The sequence below is a fragment of the Schistocerca cancellata genome, chromosome 5 (genome assembly GCF_023864275.1).
Source record: "Schistocerca cancellata isolate TAMUIC-IGC-003103 chromosome 5, iqSchCanc2.1, whole genome shotgun sequence".
NCBI classification, from domain to species: Eukaryota; Metazoa; Arthropoda; class Insecta; order Orthoptera; family Acrididae; genus Schistocerca; species Schistocerca cancellata.
Window position 1 is genome coordinate 641,401,670 of NC_064630.1, and position 25,916 is coordinate 641,427,585.

At 42.9% G+C, this 25,916-nt stretch overlaps 1 protein-coding gene across 1 annotated transcript in view; it reads right to left on the minus strand.

Moving 5' to 3' along the window:
* Positions 1–25,499, minus strand: part of LOC126188731 (peptidoglycan-recognition protein LE-like) — a 93,293-nt gene extending 67,794 nt beyond the window's left edge. The window contains exons 1-3 of the mRNA XM_049930339.1: positions 25,445–25,499; positions 9,079–9,317; positions 8,715–9,030 (exon numbers count right to left, since the gene is read on the minus strand). Of these exons, the coding sequence (XP_049786296.1) occupies positions 8,715–9,030; positions 9,079–9,317; positions 25,445–25,499 (610 nt within the window). The remainder of the gene's footprint in view (positions 1–8,714; positions 9,031–9,078; positions 9,318–25,444) is intronic.
* Between the last annotated feature and the right edge of the window lie 417 nt (positions 25,500–25,916).

The following is a 25,916-nucleotide window of genomic DNA, read 5'->3' on the forward strand; positions in this document are numbered from 1 at the left end:
CTAGGTGAAAATACAGTACAAAAATATTTGACGAGCAATAAGAAGTTTGAAGGAAAGACGTTTCACACACAGATCGAGTTTGAGGTTATCATTGCCTATCATGGAAGTGTTTTAACAACGTGGAATCGGAGACGCGTATTTTCCCCTTTTCGCTGTCCTGGCTGAGCGCGCAGCGGCGTTACAGCGTAAAATGTAACAACGCACCCAGCAAGCAGCGAGATGCGATGTGGCAGCTGCTAGCAGCGCGACTGGAGCAAAAAACAGTGTTAAGCTTAGTGCATCGCGTGTCTCCACACTGCAAATTCGTGGCCAACATGCAAGCGCGTGGCATCCGTAGGGTTGTAGAGAAGCACTGAGGCACGTGACTACGTACAGCTGTCAAGAAGCTCTCACGTATTTGCGTTATCAGGCGAGATAGCAAGGCTCGCCGGCCGCGGTGGCCGTGCGGTTCTAGGCGCTCAGTCCGGAACCGCGTGACTGCTACGGTCGCAGGTTCGAATCCTGCCTCGGGCATGGATGTGTGTGATGTCCTAGTTTAGTTAGGTTTAAGTAGTTCTAAGTTCTAGGGGACTGATGACCTCAGATGTTAAGTCCCATAGTGCTCAGAGCCATTTGAACCATAGCAAGGCTCATCTTCGGCAGCTTCCAGCAAGTAGCATCGTAGAATTGTAAACAGGGGTTTTAAAACCTTTTCGCTTACCTTGGCGTTTTGAAATAGATTCTGACACTTTCTTGTTACTTTAATGAAAGTGTATTCTACAATATTCGATGTTAAGAAAATATAAATGTGCTCTTTCTGAGGAGTGAGTTTGTTCGATTGGCATAATCTACAATATATCTTGCACAACTAGCAGTAAGACATTTTGCACTATCTTCTTAAAAGTTTTGTATTTTATACACTACTGGCAATTAAAATTGCTACACCACGAAGATGACGTGCTACAGACGCGAAATGTAACCGACAGGAAGGAGATGCTGTGATATGCAAATGATTAGCTTTTCAGAGCATTCACACAAAATTGGCGCCGGTGGCTACACCTACAACGTACTGATATGAGGAAAGTTTCCAGCCGATTTCTCATACACAAACAGCAGTTGACCGACGTTGCCTGGTGAAACGTTGTTGTGATGCCTCGTGTAAGGAGGACAAATGCGTACCATCACGTTTCCGACTTTGATTAAGGTCGGATTGTAGACTATCGCGATTGTGGTTTATCGTATCGTGACACTGCTGCTCGCGTTGGTCGAGACCCAATGACTGTTAGCAGAATATGGAATCGGTGGTTTCAGGAGGGTAATACGGAACGCCGTGCTGGATCCCAACGGCCTCGTATCACTAGCAGTCGAGATGGCAGGCATCTTATCCGCATGGCTGTAACGACGTTTGCAGGAGCATGGACTATCAGCTCGGAGACCATGGCTGCGGTTACCCTTGACTCTACATCACAGACAGGAGTGCCTGCGATGTTTTACTCAACGACGAACCTGGGTGCACGAAAGGCAAAACGTCATTTTTTCGGATGAATCCAGGTTCTGCTTACAGCATCATGATGGTCGCATCCGTGCTTGCCGACATCGCGGTGAACGCACATTGGAAGTGTGTATTCGTCATCGCCATACTGGCGTATCACCCGGCGTGATGGTATAGGGTGCCATTGGTTACACGTCTCGATCACCTCTTGTTCGCCTTTCCGGCACTTTGAACCGTGGACGTTGCATTTCAGATGTTTTACGACCCGTGGCTCTAACCCCTCATTCGATCCCTGCGAAACCCTACATTTCAGCAGGATAATGCACGACCGCATGTTGCAGGTCCTGTACGGGCCTCTCTGGATACAGAAAATGTTCGACTGCAGCCCTCGCCGGCACATTCTCCAGATCTCTCACCAACTGAAAACGTCTGGTCAATGATGGCCGATTAACTGGCTCGTCACAATATGCCAGTCACTACTCTTGATGAACTGTGGTATCGTGTTGAAGCTGCATGGGCAGCTGTACGCGTACACGCCATCCAAGCTCTGTTTGACTCAATGTCCAGGCGTATCAAGGCCGTTATTACGGCCAGAGGTGGTTGTTCTCGGTACTGATTTCTCAGGATCTATGCACCCAAATTGCCTGAAAAATGTCAGTTCTGGTATAATATATTTGTCAATGTAAACCCGTTTATCATCTGCATTTCTTCTTGGTGTAGCAATTTAATGGCCAGTAGTGTATGTTGTAAACATTCTGCTACTGAGTAGGAACAGTGATCAAGTAAGAATGACCTTACTCTTTTACTAAGAGATGAGAATGATAATTTTTATCTTTTTATGGAGAACTGTCTTAATATACTTGGAACTCTTATAGGCTGATGTCGTTGCTGACCGGACATGGTACGAGGGCTGTTCGGAAAGTAAGGTCCGATCTGTCCCGAAATGAAAACCACAATGAAAATTAAATTTTTTTTTATTAGCTTCAGTTAGCCACACCCTCAAGCTACCTCTCTGGATAGTCGACGCTCCAACTTACACCTTTGTTATGGCACTGTACAAACTTTCCAGTGCCCTCGTGACAGAAAGCAGCCGCCTGTGCTTTCTGCCAATTCTCTACGCTAGTCTGCCTTACATGGTTTGTGGCAAAACGTTGTCCTCGTAGCTTGTGGTTCATGTGAACGGAGATGAACAACGGAATGTGTGGTGTCACCGCCAGACACCACACTTGCTAGGTGGTAGCTTTTAAATCGTCCGCGGTCCGCTAGTATACGTCGGACCCGCGTGTCGCCACTGTCAGTAATTGCAGACCGAGCGCCGCCACACGGCAGGTCCAGAGACAGGTACTAGCACTCGCCCCAGTTGTACAGCCGACGTTGCTAGCCATGGTTCGCTGAGAATTACGCTCTCATTTGCCGAGACGATAGTTAGCATAGCCTTCAGCTACATTTGCTACGACCTAGCAATGCGCCATTACCAGTATAGATATTGAGATTCTATTAATGTATCATCAAGAGCGATGTTCTACAAATGTTGATTAAAGTTAAGTATTCCAGAAGCTACGTACTTTTCTTTATAGCATTCATTACGTATCCTGTTTCAGCCCTCACGCCAGCCTGCGTGAGTTTAAGCGCGTGCCTTTCGGCTTCCTTTCATTGTGTCTAGGCTGTCTTGTCTAGACACAACAGAATGAACCAATTAAGGGCTGTATTGTGGGCGATCAAACACTTCCCATCGAAAACGCTGCAGGATCGTCTTTACTTCTCCTGCAGAATGTGGCTGAAAATTGTCTTGAAGGAAGAAACGCATGACATTTAAGTTAGGCAGGCTGCATAGCTTGAGGCGAAATCTCTCGCCAAATCCACATACTTGGCGGGGACACTGTTGTTTTAGGCATTTCTACCTGATCACTTTGCGCTCTGAACTGAAAAGAGCGATGTGAAGCGATCGACAGGCAAACTAAAGACACTGTGCAACACATCTGCGCAAAGTTCCATCGGATTCTCACAGTGATAACCAATTCGCGTCTAGTCGGACCTTACTTTCCGAATACGCCTAGTACTTTCCTCTTTGACTTACACCATGTTCATGGGTACTGAAGTTTTTATTTATACGTGGGCCAACTGCAGAAAGAAAAATACGAGCAGCATAGTATAACAGAGGAAATGTGGTTCTTAATAGAGCTAACGTCGTAATTTTACGGCCGTTCCTTTCGGAAACAGTGTGATTTGCGAGTTAGATACAACCAACTAACGCCGCTGGCAGCGCTGCGTTCGCGCATACCACATTGAGACACACGTAGCTCGTACACTGGTCGCATTGTTTCTAAGCGTTCTGCATCATGTTGACGTCGGCACGCTCAACGTTGACTTCAACAGCATGATCCGTGTGCTGAAGGCTTAATAATTTCTCGTTCCTAGAAAGAAACATCTATGTCCTTTAATATGTAAGTGTTAATGTTAATACGAAGTGGTTATTATATTTTTATGTACCAAGTAACAGTAGCTTAGCAAGAGACGTGAATGATCGTGAAATAAAGATAAAAATAGCCAAATCTCACTGATGTGATGAATGGCAGCTAGCCCTAAAGCGAAAAGCAGTAAGTCACTGCGAATGTTTGGAAGAACAAACCTGCAACGTTCGGATACAGTATTACTGGTGTCCAGCTTGACACAGTGAAGTCGTTTAAATATCTGGGTGTAACGTTGCAAAAACGATATGAGGTGGAATGAGCATTTGAAAACTGTGGTATGGGAGACAAGTGGACGACTTCGGTTTATTGGGAGAATTTTAGGAAATAGTGGTTCACCTGTAAAGGAGAGCGCATATAGGACGCTGGTGCGACCTGTTCTTGAGTACTGCTCGAGTGTTTGGTACCTGTACCAGGTCGGATTGAATGAAGGCATCGAAGCAATTCAGAGGAGGCCTACTAGGTTTATTACCGGTAGATTCAAACAAAACTTTAGCTTCTGGAACTCAAATTAGAATCCCTGTAGCGATGGCGGCGTTCTTTCCGGGAAACACTATTGAGAAAATTTAAAGAACCGGCATTTGAAGCTGGCTGCCGAACTATTCTGCTCCCATCAACATACATCGCGCGAAAGGACCACGAAGATAAGATATGAGAAATAAGGGCTAGTACGGAGGCGTACAGACAGTCGTTTTCCCTCGCTCTATTTGCTAGTGAAATAGGAGGGGAAATGACAGGTAGGGTCACAGGGTACCCTCCGCCACGCACCTTACGGTGGTTTGCGGATGTAGATGTAGATTTCAGTGACATAAGCTACAACTTACCGACTAAGTAATACTCACGAATATGTGTATAATCGCAGCATTTTCCGCTGAATGCAATAGAATAAAACTATTTTAAGCATGAGTAGCATAAAATCAGTTGTTGCGTGCTATTATTATGATAAGCACTTTCCTTGCCACGTACAATTTTTTGTTGAGCCTAATGGTAGACGCAATCATAAACTCCGCTCGATTTTCTAATACAGGAATGTTTTTGTAAATATAATTACCTTTGCTTAAACTGCGAGCGTGTTGAACATTCATGCCATTTCGGCCCAGAGATCTAGCAACTGTCGCGATTCCGCAACAGTTGCTGGTTTCTACTGCGTTGGGAAGCAGTTTTATTGCTTTCGACGTTTTACCGTCACGTCTGTGTGGTTTTCCTTTCACCTATAGATGTGGTAGCTTATTTGGCACCCTTAATGGTGTAGGTATTACATTCCATTAATTTTTCCTACGTTCCACATCCACTGATTTTGCCGAAAATGTGTCGGAAAAAACCTCGCGTTGTTGGGTAGATATAGGTCGTCTTTCTGAAACACGTCAGATCTTTCGAAATTAACTAGGAACTTTTTGTTATTAAAGAGAAACGACATTCTTCAGTAAATATCTGTACGTTACAAGAGAATCGTAACTGCCCTGTATGTACGTTTTCATATTAAAGAATGGCTAATTTAATAAAATTATAAACAGCCGACCAGTTGCAATGGATAAAGAAATCTTTACCTAGGTTTCAACAAAATTAATTTTGTCTTCTTCAGAAGGTTGCAATTTTACATTAGTATGGACTGATGTATCATCGTCATTTTTACAAATATCTGCATAGATCCATTTGTCCAAATTAAAATATAGCCCTGAACATCCATGTACTAATTTACATTTACATGACAAACCCTATTTTCAGGGCTATATTTTAATTTGGACAAATGGATCTATGCAGATATTTGTAAAAATGACGATGATACATCAGTCCATACTAATGTAAAATTGCAAACTTCTGAAGAAGACAAAATTAATTTTGTTGAAACCTAGGTAAAGATTTCTTTATCCATTGCAACTGGTCGGCTGTTTATAATTTTATTACGTGGAACCGTTGCTGTTGTGCAGCTATGTTTAAAATACTGAATGGCTAATTTGATGTTATTTTTTTAGTTATTGTCGATTTTTATGTCACTTCACACTCTTCCTATTATATAAACAGTGTACAAATCAATATAAACGGTATTATTCGCCTTCATCTGATATCGTATTAAGAAGTGTCCCTTGCTGGCCCCTCGGCGCACTGCTATCGCAGTGGGTAACAAAAAGGACTTAGAAAGTATCGTGGCTGTTATGTTAGACTGTGGCAGCACGCTGAACTCGGCATGCTCAGGTTTCTTTCTTTCTTCTTTCACTGGTGCCATATCCCACACTGACGCAGGGTCGGCATTGCTAGGAACGGATTTGGCAAGGTTAGTGGAAAGGGGTGGCTGGATGCCCTTCCTGCCGCCACCCTGTACCCAACGGGAAGGAATGAGTTTACCCCAACTGTCTGCGACTAGTGCAGTCCGTGGAAAAGTGCGAAAGTGTTCAGATGTCTGCGAGCCGTGGGACTGAGGCGGGACGTGGGGACCAGCCTGGTATTCACGTAGAAGGATGTGGAAAACCGTCTAAAAACCACATCCAGGCTGGCCAGCGCATCGGCCCTCGTCGTTCATTCGCCGGGCGAATTCGATCCGGGGCTGGTGCGCCTACCCGAGTACAGGGGCCCTATTCTGTATCGTTCATACCGATCGGTGTAGTAGGTTAGTCTCGGTAGTGACGTCATTTTTGGTTCTTTATCGAAATATCCTATTCAGTAAGCTTCTGAGACTTGTTACCGAACGGTCCTCCCACCGATTTTACGACATTTATACCGAGAGGTTTTTGATTTCGGTCTGGCCCTATCGATCGATGAGCTGTCGTTTATGTACACTTATAATTTGTTATTTTAAACACATTTAGCGGTTTTAGCTTAGGATTTAGTGATTGTGTTACTAAAGAGTCACCAGCGGACGCATCCAGTTGGAAAGTGAGGTCGTAATAGAGTATTTTCCTTTGTTAGAAATATGGTTAGGTTAGGTTGTTACTGTGAATGATTACATCCAAAAAAACGTTTTCGGTCAATATTCTCTCAAAATACGTGTTATTTTTATGCAAATAAGAGTTTAAAGATCATTAAATATCAAGACATCGGCTCTGCTTATGTATATTACATGAGTGTGAACTGACGTTACTAGTACCTTTGTGTACCTTTTCCATAAATAGGTTATTTAGTAATTATTAAAACGTGTTTACAACTTTCAAGTAACAATGGAAAGCAATTATGTGAAGTCTGATATTGGAAACCTTCCAAACTATCACGCATTTATGACTTACGCAGCTCCATTTGGCAACGAAGTCAATTTATGTTCCTCTACACAATACTACAACAAATGAGCACCGTGTGTCTGTTGTTTGGCGTGGTTTGGTTAGCGCGCAGGATTGCGATACCAAAGGTCACGGGTTCGCGCATGGTGGATGCAAAAAAAATTTTTTTCCTCTTCATATATGCAACACTTTCTGAGAGATTGTTATTTGTGTAAGTTAAGATTTTTCTGCAATGTTCGTTATTACTTACATGTAAGAGCGAACTTCCTCAGTACTGATTTCGTGATTTCTGTGTGTTTAAAATACGAAATATGAAATTGTTGGAGATTAATTTGCTGTGAGTGAAACAACGGATAGTGCCTAATTTTTTCTTGTCAGAAATAATTCACAATTTTTTCCCGAATTTGTAGCGATTTCCGAGTATGCAGTTAGACAGGAATCTAAGAGCACAACTTAAATTACTGGGAATGTAGCTAGCAGCAATCATCTTCATAATCTTGCTTGTCACAAGTATTTATCTGCGATCGAATCCTCAACCACAGTAGACAGAGAGGAAAGATCTCTGCCGTAATATTTTTAGACTGTAGCACCATATACGAAACATTTTCATTCATGAGATGCATGTTATAAACTTGGAAAAACTGTAGGAGCTCTCGAAAATGCGTTTTTTTTTTTTTTTCAATTTTTGTTTTTAAGACCCAAATAGTTGAGGTATCATATTTGGAAGTGGGCTACTTAATCATTTGGATCTCTAGGAGCGTGTTACAACCACATTCTGTTTACTTTCTTATTCTTTGAAACTCTCAGAATCAGTGTTTCAGGTGTTTTTATAGATGTTTTAGTACAATGTTGTACTACAGACTATTCTTAACTCATTTTCCGAAACGTAAAATCCAAAACACGATGTCAGTGTGAGTGAGAATAAGATGACATAATGTGGCATTTAAGACCATCTGCAGAATACAGTCAAATACGCTATCGTTATTATGCATGCAAGCAGTCAGAGAAACTGTAAAATTTTTTATGCATTTCAGCTGAGAATCATGGAAATGGATATACTGCGACTGATACTGTTAAGGAGGAGGCACGGGCGATGAAGGCGGGCAAGTCAGCTCGGTAAAATGGGGCGTCATGCGTTATGGCAACGTAAACGCAATTTTCGGCACTTGGAAGAATAGCGCGCCTTTGTCGTCTGCTAGCCGCTTTGTGTTCGTGGCACTGTGCGCGCTGCAGTGCGCATGCGCGCATCTTCGGCCGCTTGCTTTTGATTGGCTTGCGCGACACGAACCGACAACAGCGCTTCGGTTCTCTAGACCCGAACGGTATCGCTACCGAAATGCATACTGAATAACGCAGACTACTGAGTACCGAAACGATCGGCACAATGGCGGAAAGATACGGAATAGGCACCCGGAAAACAGCGCGTTAACGCGCTCGGCTAAACTGGCGGGTGAGCTCGGCACGCTCAACGTTGACGTTAAAAAACGTGGACCGTGTGCCGACAGCTTTACTGTGTGAAAATACAGCTGAACAACTGAAAAAAGCTGAGCAATTGGCGATACTAACCGGGAGCGTCGTCGGACGTGACGATGATCTGCTGGGAGATGGTGTTCTTCTGCAGGACCCTGGTGAAGTTGACGGGCCCCAGCACGTAGGTGACGTGGCCCAGGTGCACGCCGCGGCAGCGCTCGACGGCGACGCGGCCGAGCCGCTGCGCGCGCTGCGGCAGCACGGCCGCCACCAGCTGGCCCGCGGCCGTGCGCCGGCACGCCTCTGCTCCCGGGCAGTCTCCGGCCGGCGCCACGCACACGTGCACGTCGGCGCGCTCGCTGTCGCCGGCGCTGCGCCTGCGCTCTACCGCCTCGGCCGGCTGCAGGCTCAGCTGGCGGTGCAGCTGCAGCTGCAGTTCCCGCTCCCTGCTGGGGGCGGCCGCAGCTGCCGAGCCGGCCTCGTCGCCGTCCGCTGTCCCGAAGCTCATGTCGCCGCCTGGGTACTGCTTGCTGCTGCGCCCCACACACTGAGTGAGCGCCGCAGTCCCACAGCGGCGCGGCGTTATCTGCTGCCGGAGCGGGGAGTGGGGGGCGGCCGTATTAGGAAGTCGCTGCGCTACGTCAGTCGGTTTCAAGGCCAGGCTGCCTTCTGCCGAGTTTCTTTCAGTGTCTTCCTCATCTGCAACACTCCAATGATGTCGAGGGGCAGCAGTTCACCACAATCGAAAATCGTCGTTAGATTCTACATATACACGAATAGCCTCCAAGCCACCTCATGGTGTGTGGCGAAGGATACTTCTGTAGGAGCAAAAAATTTTCACCTCTCTCTCTCTCTCTCTCACACACACACACACACACACACACACACACACAAGATAGCTGGGACACCCTATATATTTACAGGGCTATTACAAATGATTGAAGCGATTTCATAAATTCACTGTAGCTCCATTGATTGACATATGGTCACGACACACTACAGATACGTAGAAAAACTCATAAAGTTTTGTTCGGCTGAAGCCGCACTTCAGGTTTCTGCCGTCAGAGCGCTCGAGAGCGCAGTGAGACAAAATGGCGACAGGAGCCGAGAAAGCGTATGTCGTGCTTGAAATGCACTCACATCAGTCAGTCATAACAGTGCAACGACACTTCAGGACCAAGTTCAACAAAGATCCACCAACTGCTAACTCCATTCGGCGATGGTATGCGCAGTTTAAACCTTCTGGATGCCTCTGTAAGGGGAAATCAACGGGTCGGCCTGCAGTGAGCGAAAAAACGGTTGAACGCGTGCGGGCAAGTTTCACGCGTAGCCCGCGGAAAATTGGCTCATGTCAGAACTGGAGACCGACAGCGGCGACCTCATCTTTCAACAGGATGGTGCTCCACCGCACTTCCATCATGATGTTCGGAATTTCTTAAACAGGAGATTGGAAAACCGATGGATCGGTCGTGGTGGAGATCATGATCAGCAATTCATGTCATGGCCTCCACGCTCTCCCGACTTAACCCCTTGCGATTTCTTTCTGTGGGGTTATGTGAAAGATTCAGTGTTTAAACCTCCTCTACCAAGAAACGTGCCAGAACTGCGAGCTCGCATCAACGATGCTTTCGAACTCATTGATGGGGACTTGCTGCGCCGAGTGTGGGAGGAACTTGACTATCGGCTTGATGTCTGCCGAATCACTAGGCGCACATATCGAACATTTGTGAATGCCTAAAAAAACTTTTTGAGTTTTTGTATGTGTGTGCAAAGCATTGTGAAAACATCTCAAATAATAAAGTTATTGTAGAGCTGTGAAATCGCTTCAATCATTTGTAATAACCCTGTATATAGGGAGTCCCAGCTATCTTGTCCACCCAAAATGTCTCTGGAACAATAACAGCCATTGGAAAACGACTTTCACCGGTATCAATGTAGGGCTGGGGCCCATGAATGTACATATTTGGAAACATTCTAAAACGAAAGCATATGTGTTTTTTAACACAAACTTATGTTTTTTTTAAATGGACCTCCTATTTTTTTTCTTCAGCAATCCATAGCATGACAGAGCACATACACAATGGCGTTGATTGCATCGCAATATTCCCATTACATCCCGAGATATTGAGACGCGAAGTTGGCGCTTGAAACAACCGACATGCGCTGCTAGCGCACGTCCTGACGCTCAGGCGTGAACCCCATGTTGCCCGTAATCGCGATGTGATTGACAAGTAAGTGTCCCTCTTGTTAAGTATGGAGGTGTGATTAAAACCCAATGTCATTCCAAGCACGTGTGTCAATTTGTACCTCTCGATCTACATTATTCCGTGATTTATTCAGTTTTCAAATTTATACTGACTTTTTGATCACCCGGTATTTGACAAAGATCTTTGACGTAGCGCTAAAAAGGGGTATTACACTGTCATCATATTTTTCGTCAAAGTTCAAGATGGCTGACAACAGCAACTTGTTATTAACCGCAGCAGTTGCATGTACCACAATTGCACTGTGTGCACATGCGGAAGAGAAGCGGGGAAAAAAAAAAGGAAACGTACCTGGCTGAAACTGTGGGTTTTACGACGACACTACAAAAGCATTCAACAAAACTTGTTAAGTCAGCTTATAGTGGAGGACGTCAAGTTGTACATCAATTACTTAAGAATGGATGAACATACATTTCTGTATGTGCTCATTGAAGTGTCTCCTCATATCACAAAGTACAATACTCGTTCAAGAACTGCTATAAGACAAGCTCACTGTAACACTCCAATTCCTTGCTACAGGAGAGAGCTAGGTTAGGTTAGGTTAGGTCAAAAAATGGTTCAAATGGTTCTGAGCACTATGAGACTTAACTTCTGAGGTCATCAATCCCCTAGAACTTTGAACTACTTAAACCTAACTAACTTAAGGACATCACACACATCCATGCCCGAGGCAGGATTCGAACCAGTGACCGTAGCGGTCACGCGGTTCCAGACTGAAGCGCCTTTAACCGCACGGCGCGCTCACTCCGCTGCAGAGTGAAAATCTCATTCTGGAATAGACAAGCTGCCCAAGAGTACTATACAAATATTCCTTTCTGGCAGTGAATTTACAAACACATTTTGTGTTATTTGTTTGTAATAAGAAAAAAGTGAGAAACGAAGGCTGTGGGTTATACAAACTGTGATTTATGCTGATAACTGACATGATGTCCTATTGACTATATTTTTACTGTAAGTGTTGTAAACATTTATCGAATAATTGTTGGTAATTGTACACCAGGTGATTTAAGGATACAAAAGTTGAGACATGGACTTATTAATCATTATAATTTACAAAAGTTCAATAAAAAACTGAATATTGATAAACAGTATTGTTCCAAGCACGACTCACGCCCTGTCCTCACAGCTTTACTTCTGCCAGTATCTCGTCTCCCACGTTCGAAACTTTTCAGAATCTCTCCGCCAGTGCTGGGTTTGAAGAGCTTCGAGGCATGGTGTTGTGTTTTTTTTTTTTTCTTTTTTCCCTTTATTGTCATTTCCATTCCCCATCAGGGGCGGGCTGGCAGCAGCGTAAGCAGCAGCGCTGCTCTTCACCTAAGAGACAGAAATAGCCAGTAAGACATTTAAAAACAATATATAGGAGATAACATGGCTGAATATAGAAACAAAAAAGTCAGAACACATGCAAAGAAGACATACAAAGCGGTGACTGTAAATCGGAGATAAAAATCGAAAAACGTATGTTACACAAAAAAAACACACACTACATTAAAAGGCACCAGTCGAAGTATAGCCAGAGCATAGAGGTCCGTAGAAAGAGTAAAACAGCCACATGATGGACGGCGAAGCAAGGAACTGTCGTGGACGAGAACAGGTCGAGCACACAATTAAAACTCATATCACTAGATGACACTGTATAACGGCACCGAAACACAACACTAATGTAGCGCACTGATAACGAATAAAAACCTGAGAGGATCTGCAAGGGGGCGGGGGAGGGATAAGGGAAATGGGAAGTAGGGTAAAAGAGGCGAGGAGGAGGGGAGATAAAGGGCGATGAGGTGGGGGGGGGGCATGCCGAAGGAGGGCTCTGAATGGAAGGGATGGGGAGGAAAATAGCCAAGGAGGGGTGCAGGGACTCAGGGAAGGAAGGAGGAAAATACGCTCTGGGAGAAGGAGGGGAGAGGATAAAGGGGGCCCTGGGGAAGGAGGGAATAAGGCCAGGTTACATTTGGAAGGAAGGGTATGTGTCGTGGCCAAATTCATCATCTGGGAGGGCAAGGTGCTGAAAATTGCTCTGGTGATGGAGATGGAGGCTGTGGAGGTAGAGAGACGGAGGGATACAGTGATAGGGATGTGGCAATGGGTGGGGGGAAAGGAGGAAGGAGGAAACCAGGGGGTGGGGGATCAAGCCTGTGGACAGTGTATAGGATGTGGAGATGTTGGAGGAAAAGGGGGAGGTGTGGGAAGGGGATGAGGTCATACAGGAGCCATGTGGGGAAAGGAAGGCGGATATGGAAGGCAAGGCAGACCGCATGGCTTTTGAGGATTTGGAGGGCCTTGTAAAAGCGTGTGGGTGCGGAGATCTGGGCAATGCTGGCATAACAGAGGATAGGATGGATGAGGGATTTGTAGGTGTGGAGGATGGTGGAAGGATGCAATCCCCATGTCTGGCCAGAAGGGGGTTTCAGGAGGCAGAGGCGGAAATGGGCATTCTGCTGGATGGTCAGGAGGTGAGGGGTCCAGGTGAGGTGACGGTCAAGGGTGAGGCCAAGGCATCTCAGGGGGGGGGGGGGGGTGAGCTGGATGGGATGACCATAAAGGGTGAGGTACAAATCATGGAGACAGAAGGAGCGAGTGGTGCAGCCTATGATGTTTGCCAGGGTTTTGGAGGGGTTGAGACAAAGGAACCACTGGTTACACCAAGTGGTGAACTGGTCAAGGTGGGTTTGGAGGGTGCATTGGGAGCGTTGAAGGGTAGGATAGAGAGCCAGGAAGGCAGTGTCGCCAGCATCATGGAGAAGGTGGACAGGTGGGGGTGACTTGGGCATAATAGCCTTATACAATAGATAAAGGGAGGGGTGAGGACAGAGCCCTGAGGGACGCCAGGAGTGGGATAAAAGATATGGGAGTAGGTGTAGTGCAGGGTGACATAGGAAGGATGGCGCGAGAGGAAGGTAGCGACCAGATGGACAAAATTGATAGGCAGGGCGTAGGTTTTGAGTTTAAAGACGTGTCCGGGATGCTGTACACGGTCATAGGCATTTTGGAGGTAGAGGGAAACAAAACTGGCGGACCGATGGGAGTTAAGCTGGAGGGAGAGAAGGTGAATGAGGTGAAGGAGTTGGTCTTCAGTGGAGAAAGAGAGTTGGAAGCCACACTGGGTATGGGGGACGAGGCAGTGTTGATTAAGGTGCTGATGGATACGACAGGAGAGGATGGATTCGAAAACCTTCCTGAAGATGCAGGTGAGGCAGATGGGACGATAGGAAGAGGTGACAGAAGAAGGTTTTTTGGGTTTGAGGAATAAGAGGACATAGGGAGTTTTCCACAGGTCAGTGTAGAAGCCGGTAGAGAGGATGATGTTATAGAGAAGGGCAAGGACAGTCAGGAAGGAGAAGGGGCTTTCTCTAAGATAGCGGTAGGTGACACAGCCGTGACCAGGGGTTGTGTTGCGTTTGGACCAGAGGATAAGTTTAATGTCTTGTGGTGTCATTGGAGTGTTGATGTTGGAGGGGGCAACTGCTCCAAGTACTGGAGACTAGGAGCAAGTGGAGTGACCGAGGTATCGGCACGTTCCATGATAGTGGGGAAAAGAGACAAATCAAAGTGGGGATCATCTGAGATGGAGAAGACCTCGGAAAGGTGGGAAGCGAAGTGGTTGACCTTACTGAGGTTGTCAGGAAGGGGATGGTCGTTATGGAGAAAGGGGTAGCGGGGAGCGGAATGGGAACCAGTAAGGCGATGGAAGGCGGACCAGTACTTGAAGGAGTTGATAGCAAGGGTAGCGTTGAGTGATGTGCAGGTCTGGCGCCAATCCTGTGGTGACAATGAATAATGACAACAACCAGTGCCAAGTCATTGGTAGCCACAACAAAATTTTATGAATCCAGTCAGCCAAATCAGTACCCACAATGGTGGGATCCGAGTAGATCACCTCTGACTGTAGAATCACAAAATGTGAAAAAAATGGAAGTATCCTCGGACCCGAAACAGGACTTAACAAAGTCACAACCTAATCTTGGTTACTGTAGGCCTTCGCCAGGAAACCTAGACCAAGAATGAAGGCAATAGATCTATGCAAGAGAACGTCAATATGATTCGCAGTCAGGATGGTACGAAAATCGAAGATGAACTGTATCAAGAATCTACCGTTGCTTATCGGGAAGAAAAAGAAAGTATTCAGGCAGGTGTCAATGGAACCATCAATGGTGCAGCAACCATTATCCTCCTCGACACAGGTTTGAGTGTGTCGGTGATGAATGCATAATTTTTCAGCAAGGTAACGCAAATAAAAAGACAGCACATTGTGCCTGTTACGAATTGTAAAGTTGTAGGAGCACTGGGAAAGACGACACAGGCTGAGGTTTCTTTTGGAAATGACAGCGTTATATGCGCGTTCCTATTAATGGAAAACTTATCAAAACCGGTGTTACTGGGCCCTGAGTTTTTACGGGACAGAGAGGCCGTAATACATCTCGCCCGGGGAACATGTGTACTTAAGTACTGGCAGCAACTATAACGTTGAAGCTGAATCGGGAGTTCGGTGCGAGCCTTCAGCTGACAAGAGGGTAAGACTATATGTTGGCAAACAAAAATTATTGGTGTTAGAGTACAATTACGCACAAAAGTGTCGTACTAGCGGAAACAATGATGCACCCAATACCATGAGTGACAAAGGGGCAACAATAGAGGGAAACGTGAAAGAGGCATCTTGCATTGATAGTTCACAGGATGGACAATTAATAAAATTGCTATCCAGATACCATGAAGCATTTATTGACCGACCAGGTATCATAAAAGGTTATGTTTATGATATGAAAGTCTATCCCCGTAAGATCTATTGTAGAGCTTCATATTCGATCCCCTGGACAAAGAAAAATGAAGAAATAAGAAATCCGAGAATATAAGTCGCCAATCAGAACTCCGCAAGGCGAAATTTAATAAAGGAAACTAATAAACAGGAATACTGTGTCGATGAACTGGTACTGCTAAGAACGCAACCCACGGCGTCGCTAATCAAGAGGAAGAATAGAAAATGACAATTATTGTACGAAGGACCATTTAAAATAATCTCAATCCCACATGACGGGTGTCATGTACTAGAGGACGTCAGTACAGGGAACCTAAAGGAACTGTATTGTCATAGAGAAATATTTGCAGTAGGAAACCACTTTTGTGTCTCTGTAAAGATAGTACTATGTCCAGTGTAAATGCACAATTGCACAAATGTAAATATGTAAATAGTAGTTATATTGAAAATGTTATCATAAGTAATTTAGTGAATTTATATGTACTAGTATGTAAGCTTACATGTCAGTAGCTACACTGTAGTACTAATGAAGTGTAAAGGGTAAATGAGTCATGTGTCTATGAACCTCGCCCATGAACCTCACACGTTACGGATGTTAGTTGCGTGGTAGTTCGCGTGTTTGTCTGTATCCGCATTTGCTCTGTTTGGAGCATTTTCTTTTTTGTGTACCGTTTTGGGAACGTTTTCCTTATTCGGCTGTATTTGCCGTTTGCTATCGTGAGCCGTTCTACTGTTAGGTGAACCAAACATGGACATCTGTCCCATAATCTGGTAATAATTTTAACAAGAATATGAATGAATGAGTATAAATGAACTTAAATAAAAATGTATGCTATCAAATATGGAAATGTACTGGTATCTACACAGTTCAGTGATGATCCTATGATCAGAACAATGTAGAGGATTCAAAGAGTCACCTTGTCATTTTTTGGCAGTATATGAACTTTGTCCCTGTGTTGTTACAATATAGAACAATGTGAACATGAACAAAGATCATTACTTTATAAAGTGTCAATTGTATAGGAGATTGTCTGTTGTGTGGTTTATGAAACACTAGCAGTAATCAGGACAGTGAGGCGTGTCTTAAAAGAACTGTGAAAGTCTAATGGATGAGTGACAAAATTGTGTTTTCTTTTAAGGGAAGAGATGAACAGTGATTACAGTTGTGGTCAGTGAACATATGAACGCCCACAGAGTGTTAACGTTAACAGCAACGACGTGCACGTTGAAAAACTGTTAACAGTATAAAAATTGATACAAAATTCCAGACCTCTAATAAGCTGTTGCGAGTCATCTTCGCCTGTCAAATGTAATGAGACAGACTGTAGTGCCAGCCGCTCGGCAACACTATAATGCAACGCTGGTTCCGCAGCGCCTCACGCAAATGTTTGCATAATGCAGAAAATAAACATAGCACACGATGGACATCAGACTGAAAAACAGTACAGTGTCGTACATGTGCATAGCTAATTAAGGTTGACAATGAATCACTACATTCAAATGAACAGTGTTAAAATGCAGCACATCGTCCGAAAACAAACTGTATTAATCCGTGTGAATGAAAGTGAACCTAAAACTAACACTTCTTCCATAGGATGAATTTAATAATTACCTTGTTAGTGACACCCATTTTCGACATTTCGTGTACCCACCTTGCACGAGAGGGACGGGGAACGAGGGAAGCAGGACCTGCTGCAGTAATACTTCCAGGTGGCAACAGATCCGTGTGGCCGACGGCTGCCGACGCTCCACCCACGCCGTCGCGGGCATTCTAGCAGCAGTTTCCACCTGCCTCGATCCAGCGGCACGACACGGGGGCGGCTGCACTACGTCGTCTGTTATTTAGATCTACATGAACTTTTAATTTTCATGTTGAACCTCATTGAAAGACTCTTTTGACCTCTGGTACAACTAAACACAAACATAGATACTTGTGTTCAAAGTATTTCCTGTTGTAATCATGTCAAGCCTGACACATAAGAGTAGGTAACTGTATTCTCTTGAAGCCCCTTGGACGGTTTTGCTCCCTGTTTTTCAGATCCAGTGAACCCAGATGGGGGGTGGGGGGGTGGGGGTGAGGGATAAGTTAATCCGGGAAGTCTCCGCCGCATTTTCCAAGATCTTACGGTTACTGAAGTAATTTATACAATCACATCAACACTAATTGAGTCATGTGTCACTCAGTGTTATATCTGAACATTACCATAAGGAAAACAGGGTGTTAAGGAGGTGAAAGTGAACAATAAGCAATGTGGATATAGTGGTTTGATTAAAAAAATTACAATACATCAAATAGTTTTTTCCTTAGTCCAAGGGGCAATGTAATACCCACGCCTATGTTTTATTCAAAATAATATTCACGACAGTATTGCATGTGGAATGGTACTGAACATTGACCTATTCTCGTAATACTAATAAAAAACACATCACCGTTAATAAAATAATAAATAATTACTGTTAATGACATAATTTAATGTTTTGTAAAAAAGTTATATCTCAGACAATACCCATGTAAAAAGATAATGAAAATTTCAATCATTTTTTTATCTATGATTTTAGAAAAATCTTTTTTCTTGTTCAAACTGTTGTACTCATAGGATGTAATTGATGTCTCATAACACAGAGGTCTATAAAAATCTGTATTATGTTGCTAACCGATATTTGAAAACAGTGTCTATGTTTTATTGAAATGAATCTTCTTTGTTCAGAGTTTTATTTCATTGTAATTCTCGTTCTATATAAATGTTAAGTTTTTTGCTCAGCTACTAAAGAGCGCTGCCATTAGTGGTATTGATCTGTAGCGCAGTTTATTAGTATATGGTGAATATTAATGCGTCTTGTAACATTGTGAAATATTTTCAAATATTAATGCATATAGTAAAGGTGAGAAATGATTTCATATATATTTTATTACGAGTAAAACACAGCCTGTAGCAGAATCGATAAGTGATTGTCTTATGTTAACCGCCATCTTAGGGAAATATTGCAGCGGCAGTTTTAAATTGATTTTCAATACAAACATAAATGTTGTTGGTTGTAATTGCGTTAATAATTTTGTATTGGTGGCCGAGGAGCCACTCTGAGGTAATAAATTCCTGTTAGACTATGAATACACTGAACTTCTATGAATGCAAACAGCATTGTACATATAAATTCTTATCTGCTGACGTATGAAGCCTAGTAATTTCGTAACAATTGTTATGAAATATTTTGACAGGAAAATACATTAGTGTTGTGTACTTGTGGTATTTTGTGACAAAACTGTTCATTTTACTCAAAGAAAAGTTTTGCCACCTCGAATAACAGTAGCATTAAATTTGATAAACGATCTGCCACTAGCAAAGAGTATTTTAAACAAAGCGCTGAAATTACTGAAAATCATTAATCTTCTTCAATTCAGATTACTTATCAGGCGTTTAGCTTTTTTGCTGGTTATAAGTGATTACTTTTGTGAATGAATGTAGTGACATTTACACTGCTTGACAAGCAATATTCCTACACGTTCCCTGGTGGAGATTTCTTTAACAAAATTGCGTTCATTAGCTTTAAAAAGCAGTGATTAAATAAAACCTCATTTTACATTAATAATAAATAACTAATTTTATTGTAATCTTGCTGAACTTGTACAACACAATACATGCACAATTACACCCTTAGCCACACTGTCAAGAAACAATGTATGTTGAATTCATTTCCAAAGTTAATTGTTCAGGAAATTTGTGAGCTACAAGAAACCACTTCCAGAAACCAGATGCCACATATTGTCGCTTCTGCTCTGTGACGTAGAGATGCACTGGTGCTTTAAAACAGTTTAGTATAACAGGTTTAAAAGAAAAAGTTGGTTTTAAACTTCTAAACTGTAGAATTTGATGTTTGTGAAAAGAATAATAGTGTTAAAAGACATTATATATGTAGTTCATATTCTGTACTTCAAACTCAAAATTTACAGTTACTACGTAAAGTAATCATTTTAGATCTAAAGGCATTACTTAAATGGCTTGCTTCCATGATTGCAGACAACAGCTATGCATTTGGACTAGAAATAAACCAAAATTAGTAGCACTCCCTCTGATCCTGAACAGAGAGATCACTTGATGCGCCAAATAAATTCACATAGAAGCATTCAGTAGTTGACAGCACTTCCTCAGAATTTGAAAATAGAGATCACTAAAACAACAAACAATTTCATAAAATTATAGACACAGTTTCCATTATACAGATGACGATGAAACTGAGTCCTCATCAGAGCAAAGAAAATTACTTTCTTACAATTATTTATACATGCTCGATCCGAATTATACCTGGGGTTCCACTCCATTTAGACAGGTTTTTTCTGTTCGTATTTGAATCAATCAGTTTTGGACTTTCGTGTGATTCCAGCTTTGAGTGGACCAGTTGCATTCTGCCCTAGCTGGGGCTAGTGGTAAGTTTTAAAATCCTGGATGCTAAACTGTACAAACGTTGTTGCATGCACAATCCCAGCCACTAACTCAATGGAGACGTGTGACAGCCCCGATACGATCTTACAGAAACAAAACAACATTAGCTTGAAATTCCTCTATATTTGCCTGAATGAAGTTCATGTAAATTATTCAGTGTTGCTACATAGTTCATCCCTTTTCTTTCCTCATTTACATTAAGAGCCTGTCTCCTATACTGTGGGTCTAGAAGGTTTGTTGCTTTTGGATCATTTTGGGTGCAAACTTTTCCCTACAATTTTTCCTATCTGACTAGCCTTCAGCGGAAAATATTTTACTTTCCATCAGCGCTACCTCTACATTAGCTGAAATCACAGTAATAATCTCACATACCTCCAACAAAATAACTTCAAAGCGTTTTCCATTTTCTGCAGTGTCTCGTCCTCTAGTATGGCCGTCTTCAAGGTCTTGTCCAACAGCATATTGGAGGAGTATAGCTTCCCTATTGCTTAACAAGCTATCAAAATCTATTGCTACAACAGCCCATCATGAGATGGAAGTTTGAGTGTGACAGTTCTCTTCAGTTCTCTTCAGTTCTCTTTCCTCTTTGCCACCGACACTGCATTGTAGACATGGGTATACTTCAAATATTCGGTTACCTTCTTAATTACACAGTTAAGTTTATGAAGTATTTCTAGAACTACAATATCTTCTATCTGCAGATTTATGCTATACAGCCTATGCTGACAGTATGCAGATATTGTCATTTAAAATGTCACCTGCAGCCAGCATACTTTGAGAATTGTCTGTTAACAACAGCAATGAAATTTGCACTGCCTCTCTCTTTGGCAGTATCCACACGATATGGGAAGTTCCATTTTCTCTGCAGAATTAATTCTCATGTAAAATACTGGATCTGGAATGATCATTAGGAAACTAATCACCTTGTGGCCTGCAATAACTGTCCAGCTAGCCACAGTTAATATGAGTGAATATGACTTTTGTATCTTCCACGTAACAGCTGGCTGCACACATTGGTGTTCAGTGATGGAAAGCATTTGTATTCTAGCAGTGGAAGCAATACACCTGCTGTATACACTGCTGTAACAATATCTTTGTCAACTCCTCAATCTGGACAGTCATAGATGGAATGCTAGATGATGACATATCACACTGACATATATGTTGAATGCTTGCTCAAGATTGTCACTTTGAAGCAATTGATTCCACTGTGTTGTCTGCAGTTATCATTGTTTTGACTACTAAGTAGGGCAACATATTTTACTCTACTCAGATATATGCTTTTCATTACTTAATTTTAATCTAATGCCTCACATCTGATAGAAAGTAAATACTGAACAAACCTAGCTCATTTTTTCCTATCTTTTTTTCTTGCTGGCTTCCCATTTAACTCTCTCCAATGTGGAGCAAGTATTAAATTCTGATTTTCTGTCTTCTCACAAGAACAGTGATTGGCATCCTTGGGTAGTTAAAATTGAATATCATGAGAGGAAAGATAAAAAGGGTTTGATTATGCTTTAGTCATGACTATAAAATTATTTTAAAGTTCCAGTTTGCCTTAGTAGAATGAAGTTTTCACAGACATCCGGCCGGGGTGGCCGATCGGTTCTAGGCACTACAGTCTGGCACCGCGCGACAGCTACAGTCGCAGGTTCGAATCCTGTCTCGGGCACGGTCGTGTGTGATGTCCTTAGGTTAGTTAGGTTTAAGTAGTCCTAAGTTCTAGGGGACTGATGACCTCAGAAGTTAAGTCCCATAGTGCTCAGAGCCATTTGAACCAATTTTTTAACAGACAGTGTTTACTTCTGTTACAACTTATGGGCTGAGAAGTTACTTGTGAAAGCCATCTACATACAGTGAAGTTTCATCCTATGTTGCAGCAGACATTCTCATAGGTTAATCACTCTGTTGATTGCTTAGAGAGCTTATGTAACGCTAAAAGTGGGCAACAGTATCCGACTTAGTCAGTCATTGCGCTATTGTTACGCTGTAAGTTTTCAGTGTGCGTTTGTGCACAGCTGCATAAACAGATGCTACTGTCACTCTTTATCACCAGAAGACTAGAGATTATTAATTCACTTAATCATAAATTTCAAGTGTGAAAGTAGATTTTCAACTAGCGTAGCAGTGAAAGCAAATGGAAGGAAGTCAATAAATTTGGAGCATTACTTGCACTGGTACTGGCTATCAACTGGTAATAAATAAAGGTGGAAACAACCAGCATCAAAAATCTCATTGGCTCATTAGTTCTTGGCTACTTTAAAAATCTGCACAAATTTGAATTTTTATTGTCATTTAGAAAACAGAAGTGTTAATAGACCTCTCCCCCCATTCCTTGTACCACTAGAATTTACAAAGGTACTCGCTTTATTTGGTGTATTGGCTTACGTCTGATCTCATTGAAGCATAATAATCTCAGAAAAATCTACATCTACGTCTGATTACTCTGCTATTCACAATAAAGTGCCTGGAAGAGGGTTCAATGAACCACCTTTAAGCTGTGTCTCTACCGTTCCACTCTCGAACGGCACGCTGGGAAAACGAGCACTTAAATTTTTTTGTGCGAGCCCGGATTTCTCATATTTTATTGTGATAATCGTTTCTCCCTGTGTAGGTCGGTGCCAACAGAATGTTTTCGCAATCGAAGGAAAAAAACTGGTGATTAAAATTTCTTGAGAAGATCCCGTCGCAACGAAAAACGCCTTTGTTTCAATGGTTGCCACTCCAATTCACATATCATGTCTGTGACACTATCTCCCCTATTTCGCGATAATACAAAACGAGCTCCCCTTCTTTGTACTTTTTCGATGTCTTCCGTCAGTCCCACCTGATGCGGATCCCACACCGCACAGCAGTACTCTAGAACAGGGCGGACAAGCGTAGTGTAAGCAGTCCCTTTAATAGATCTGTTGCACTTTCTATGTGTTCTGCCAATGAACCGCAGTCTTTGGTTTGCTCCACCCTCAATATTATCTATGTGATCGTTCCAATTAAGGTTATTTGTAATTGTAGTCCCTAAGTATTTAGACGTCTACTCAGATTGTCTCCTACGTCGTTAATATAGATCAGGAACAATAGAGGGCCTATAACACTTCCTTGGGGAACGCCGGATATTACTTCTGCATTACTCGATGACTTTCAGTCTATTACTACGAACTGTGACCTTCCTGACAGGAAATCACGAATCCAGTCGCACAACTGAGGCGTTACTTCGCAGGCACGCAGTTTGGTTAGAAGACGCTTGTGATGAACTGTGTCGAAAGCCTTCTGGAAATCTAAAAATTGGAATCAATTTGACATCCCATGTCGATAGCACTCATTACTTCATGAATATAAAGAGCTAGTTGTGTTTCACAACAACGATATTTTCTGAAACCTTGCTGACTATGTTCAATAAATCGTTTTCTTCGAGGTACTTCATAATGTTTGAATAAAGTATATATTCCAGAAGTTAGTGACATAGGCCTGTAATTCAGCGGATTACTCCTACTTCCCTTTTTGAGTATTGGTGTGACTTGAACAATTTTCCAGTCTTTAGGTACGGATCTTTCTGTGAGAGAGTGGTTGTATGTAATTGCTAAATATGGAGCTAATGCATTAGCATACTCTAAGAGGAACCTGACTGGTATACAAACTGAACTGGAGGCCTTGCCTTTATTAAGTGATTTAAGCTGCCTCGTTACACCGAGGATATCTACTTCTGTGTTTCTCATCTTGGCAGTTGTTCTTGACTGGAATTCAGGAATATTTACTTCGTCTTCTTTGGTGAAGGAGTTTCGGAAAACAATGCTTAATAACTCTGCTTTAGTGGCACAGTCATCAGTGACTTCTCCGTTGTTATCGCGCAGTGAAGGTATTTATTGCGACTTGCCACTGGTGTGCTTTATGTTCGACCAGAATTTCTCTGGGTTTTCTGCCAGATTTCGAGACAGAATTTCGTTGTGGAAATTAAAAACATCTCGCATTGAAATACACTCCTGGAAATTGAAATAAGAACACCGTGAATTCATTGTCCCAGGAAGGGGAAACTTTATTGACACATTCCTGGGGTCAGATACATCACATGATCACACTGACAGAACCACAGGCACATAGACACAGGCAACAGAGCATGCACAATGTCGGCACTAGTGCAGTGTATATCCACCTTTCGCAGCAATGCAGGCTGCTATTCTCCCATGGAGACGATCGTAGAGATGCTGGATGTAGTTCTGTGGAACGGCTTGCCATGCCATTTCCACCTGGCGCCTCAGTTGGACCAGCGTTCGTGCTGGACGTGCAGACCGCGTGAGACGACGCTTCATCCAGTCCAAAACATGCTCAATGGGGGACAGATCCGGAGATCTTGCTGGCCAGGGTAGTTGACTTACACCTTCTAGAGCACCTTGGGTGGCACGGAATACATGCGGACGTGCATTGTCCAGTTGGAACAGCAAGTTCCCTTGCCGGTCTAGGAATGGTAGAACGATGGGTTCGATGACGGTTTGGATGTACCGTGCACTATACAGTGTGTATTATGGCAGACAAACTTGTTGCCATGTTCAGGTGATCCTTGATGATTGCTGCTCTACTTGGGTTTGCATCCTACATAATATGGCTATTAATCCTCCATCACTCCACTCCTGTTATTTGTCTGTGCATCCTCCATGGTGGGTGGTGCTGCTATGGTGGTGGGAGTGAGCAGCCGGGCTTTGCCACCCCCTACTATCCAATGCAGCAGATACACAGGCAGTGTTGGCAGTGCAATGATAATGGGGGACGGGGTGGTGTAATGGAAATAATGGCAAACATATGTAGGAAGCAGACATGAGTAGAGCAGCGGTCATCAGAGACCACCTGAACATGGCAACAAATGTGTTTATTGCAATATCATGGAGAAATTAGCATGGGACCTGACCAGACACCTGAGAATAGTACATGTTAGAATTAATATCAGATAATATCACATGTTATATTGACTAGTGTCTGAATGTTGGCCATGCACATAGTGGAGAGCACATTAAGCATGCATGAAAGATAAATGAAAACTAGAATCCTAAACTTAATAATAAAAAGTAACACATACATGTGAAAGATATACCCTTTTGAAACATGATATTTAATAAAATCTATAGATCAGATATGGAAATGTGGAAATATCAAAAATGCAACTTGTAATGATAATGCTCCTGACTCTCGTACTGACAGCCTACATTAGAAGGGACACATGCATTATTTAATGAGGCACAAAACAGATTTGACATACTACATAAGACACTGAGTACAAAGCAACTGGAGCTAAAATTTCTCACAAGATATTTAAAGTATTTCAATTGACCTCACTGTCTTCATCTGCCAAGTCATCACAACTGACTGAGGGTGGTTACAAACTTGAAACACCACCATCTGCTATGGTTTGTTTAACTTCAGCTAGTGTTATTACCATTCTGCACTTGATGAAGCTGGTAGTATATTGAGCAGGTGTATGCACGTCCTGCCATTAATGAGAGAGTGGCTGGGTCATACTTGATGATAAACTAGAGGCCACCATTGTTTGGTTGCTTAGAACAGCTCAGTGTTGGCTGGACTGTCAGCGAGAGCGCACCGCTATTTCCTGCTACTAATAAGGCGAGTACACCGTTCGCTTGTTACTTATTTTCAGTTATCTGGGTAGCTACTAGTTCATTTTTGTAATTTCTTCCATGTTTGAGTGCTTACTAGGCACAACCTTTTATTTCAATAACAGAGTAGTGTACAGTACCGCCATTGCTGTCGACCCTCGTATCGTACAGGCTTTTGTTTGTTTGGTTAGAACAGCTCAGTGACGGTTAGACCATCAGTGAGAGAGCACTTCGTTTTCCCA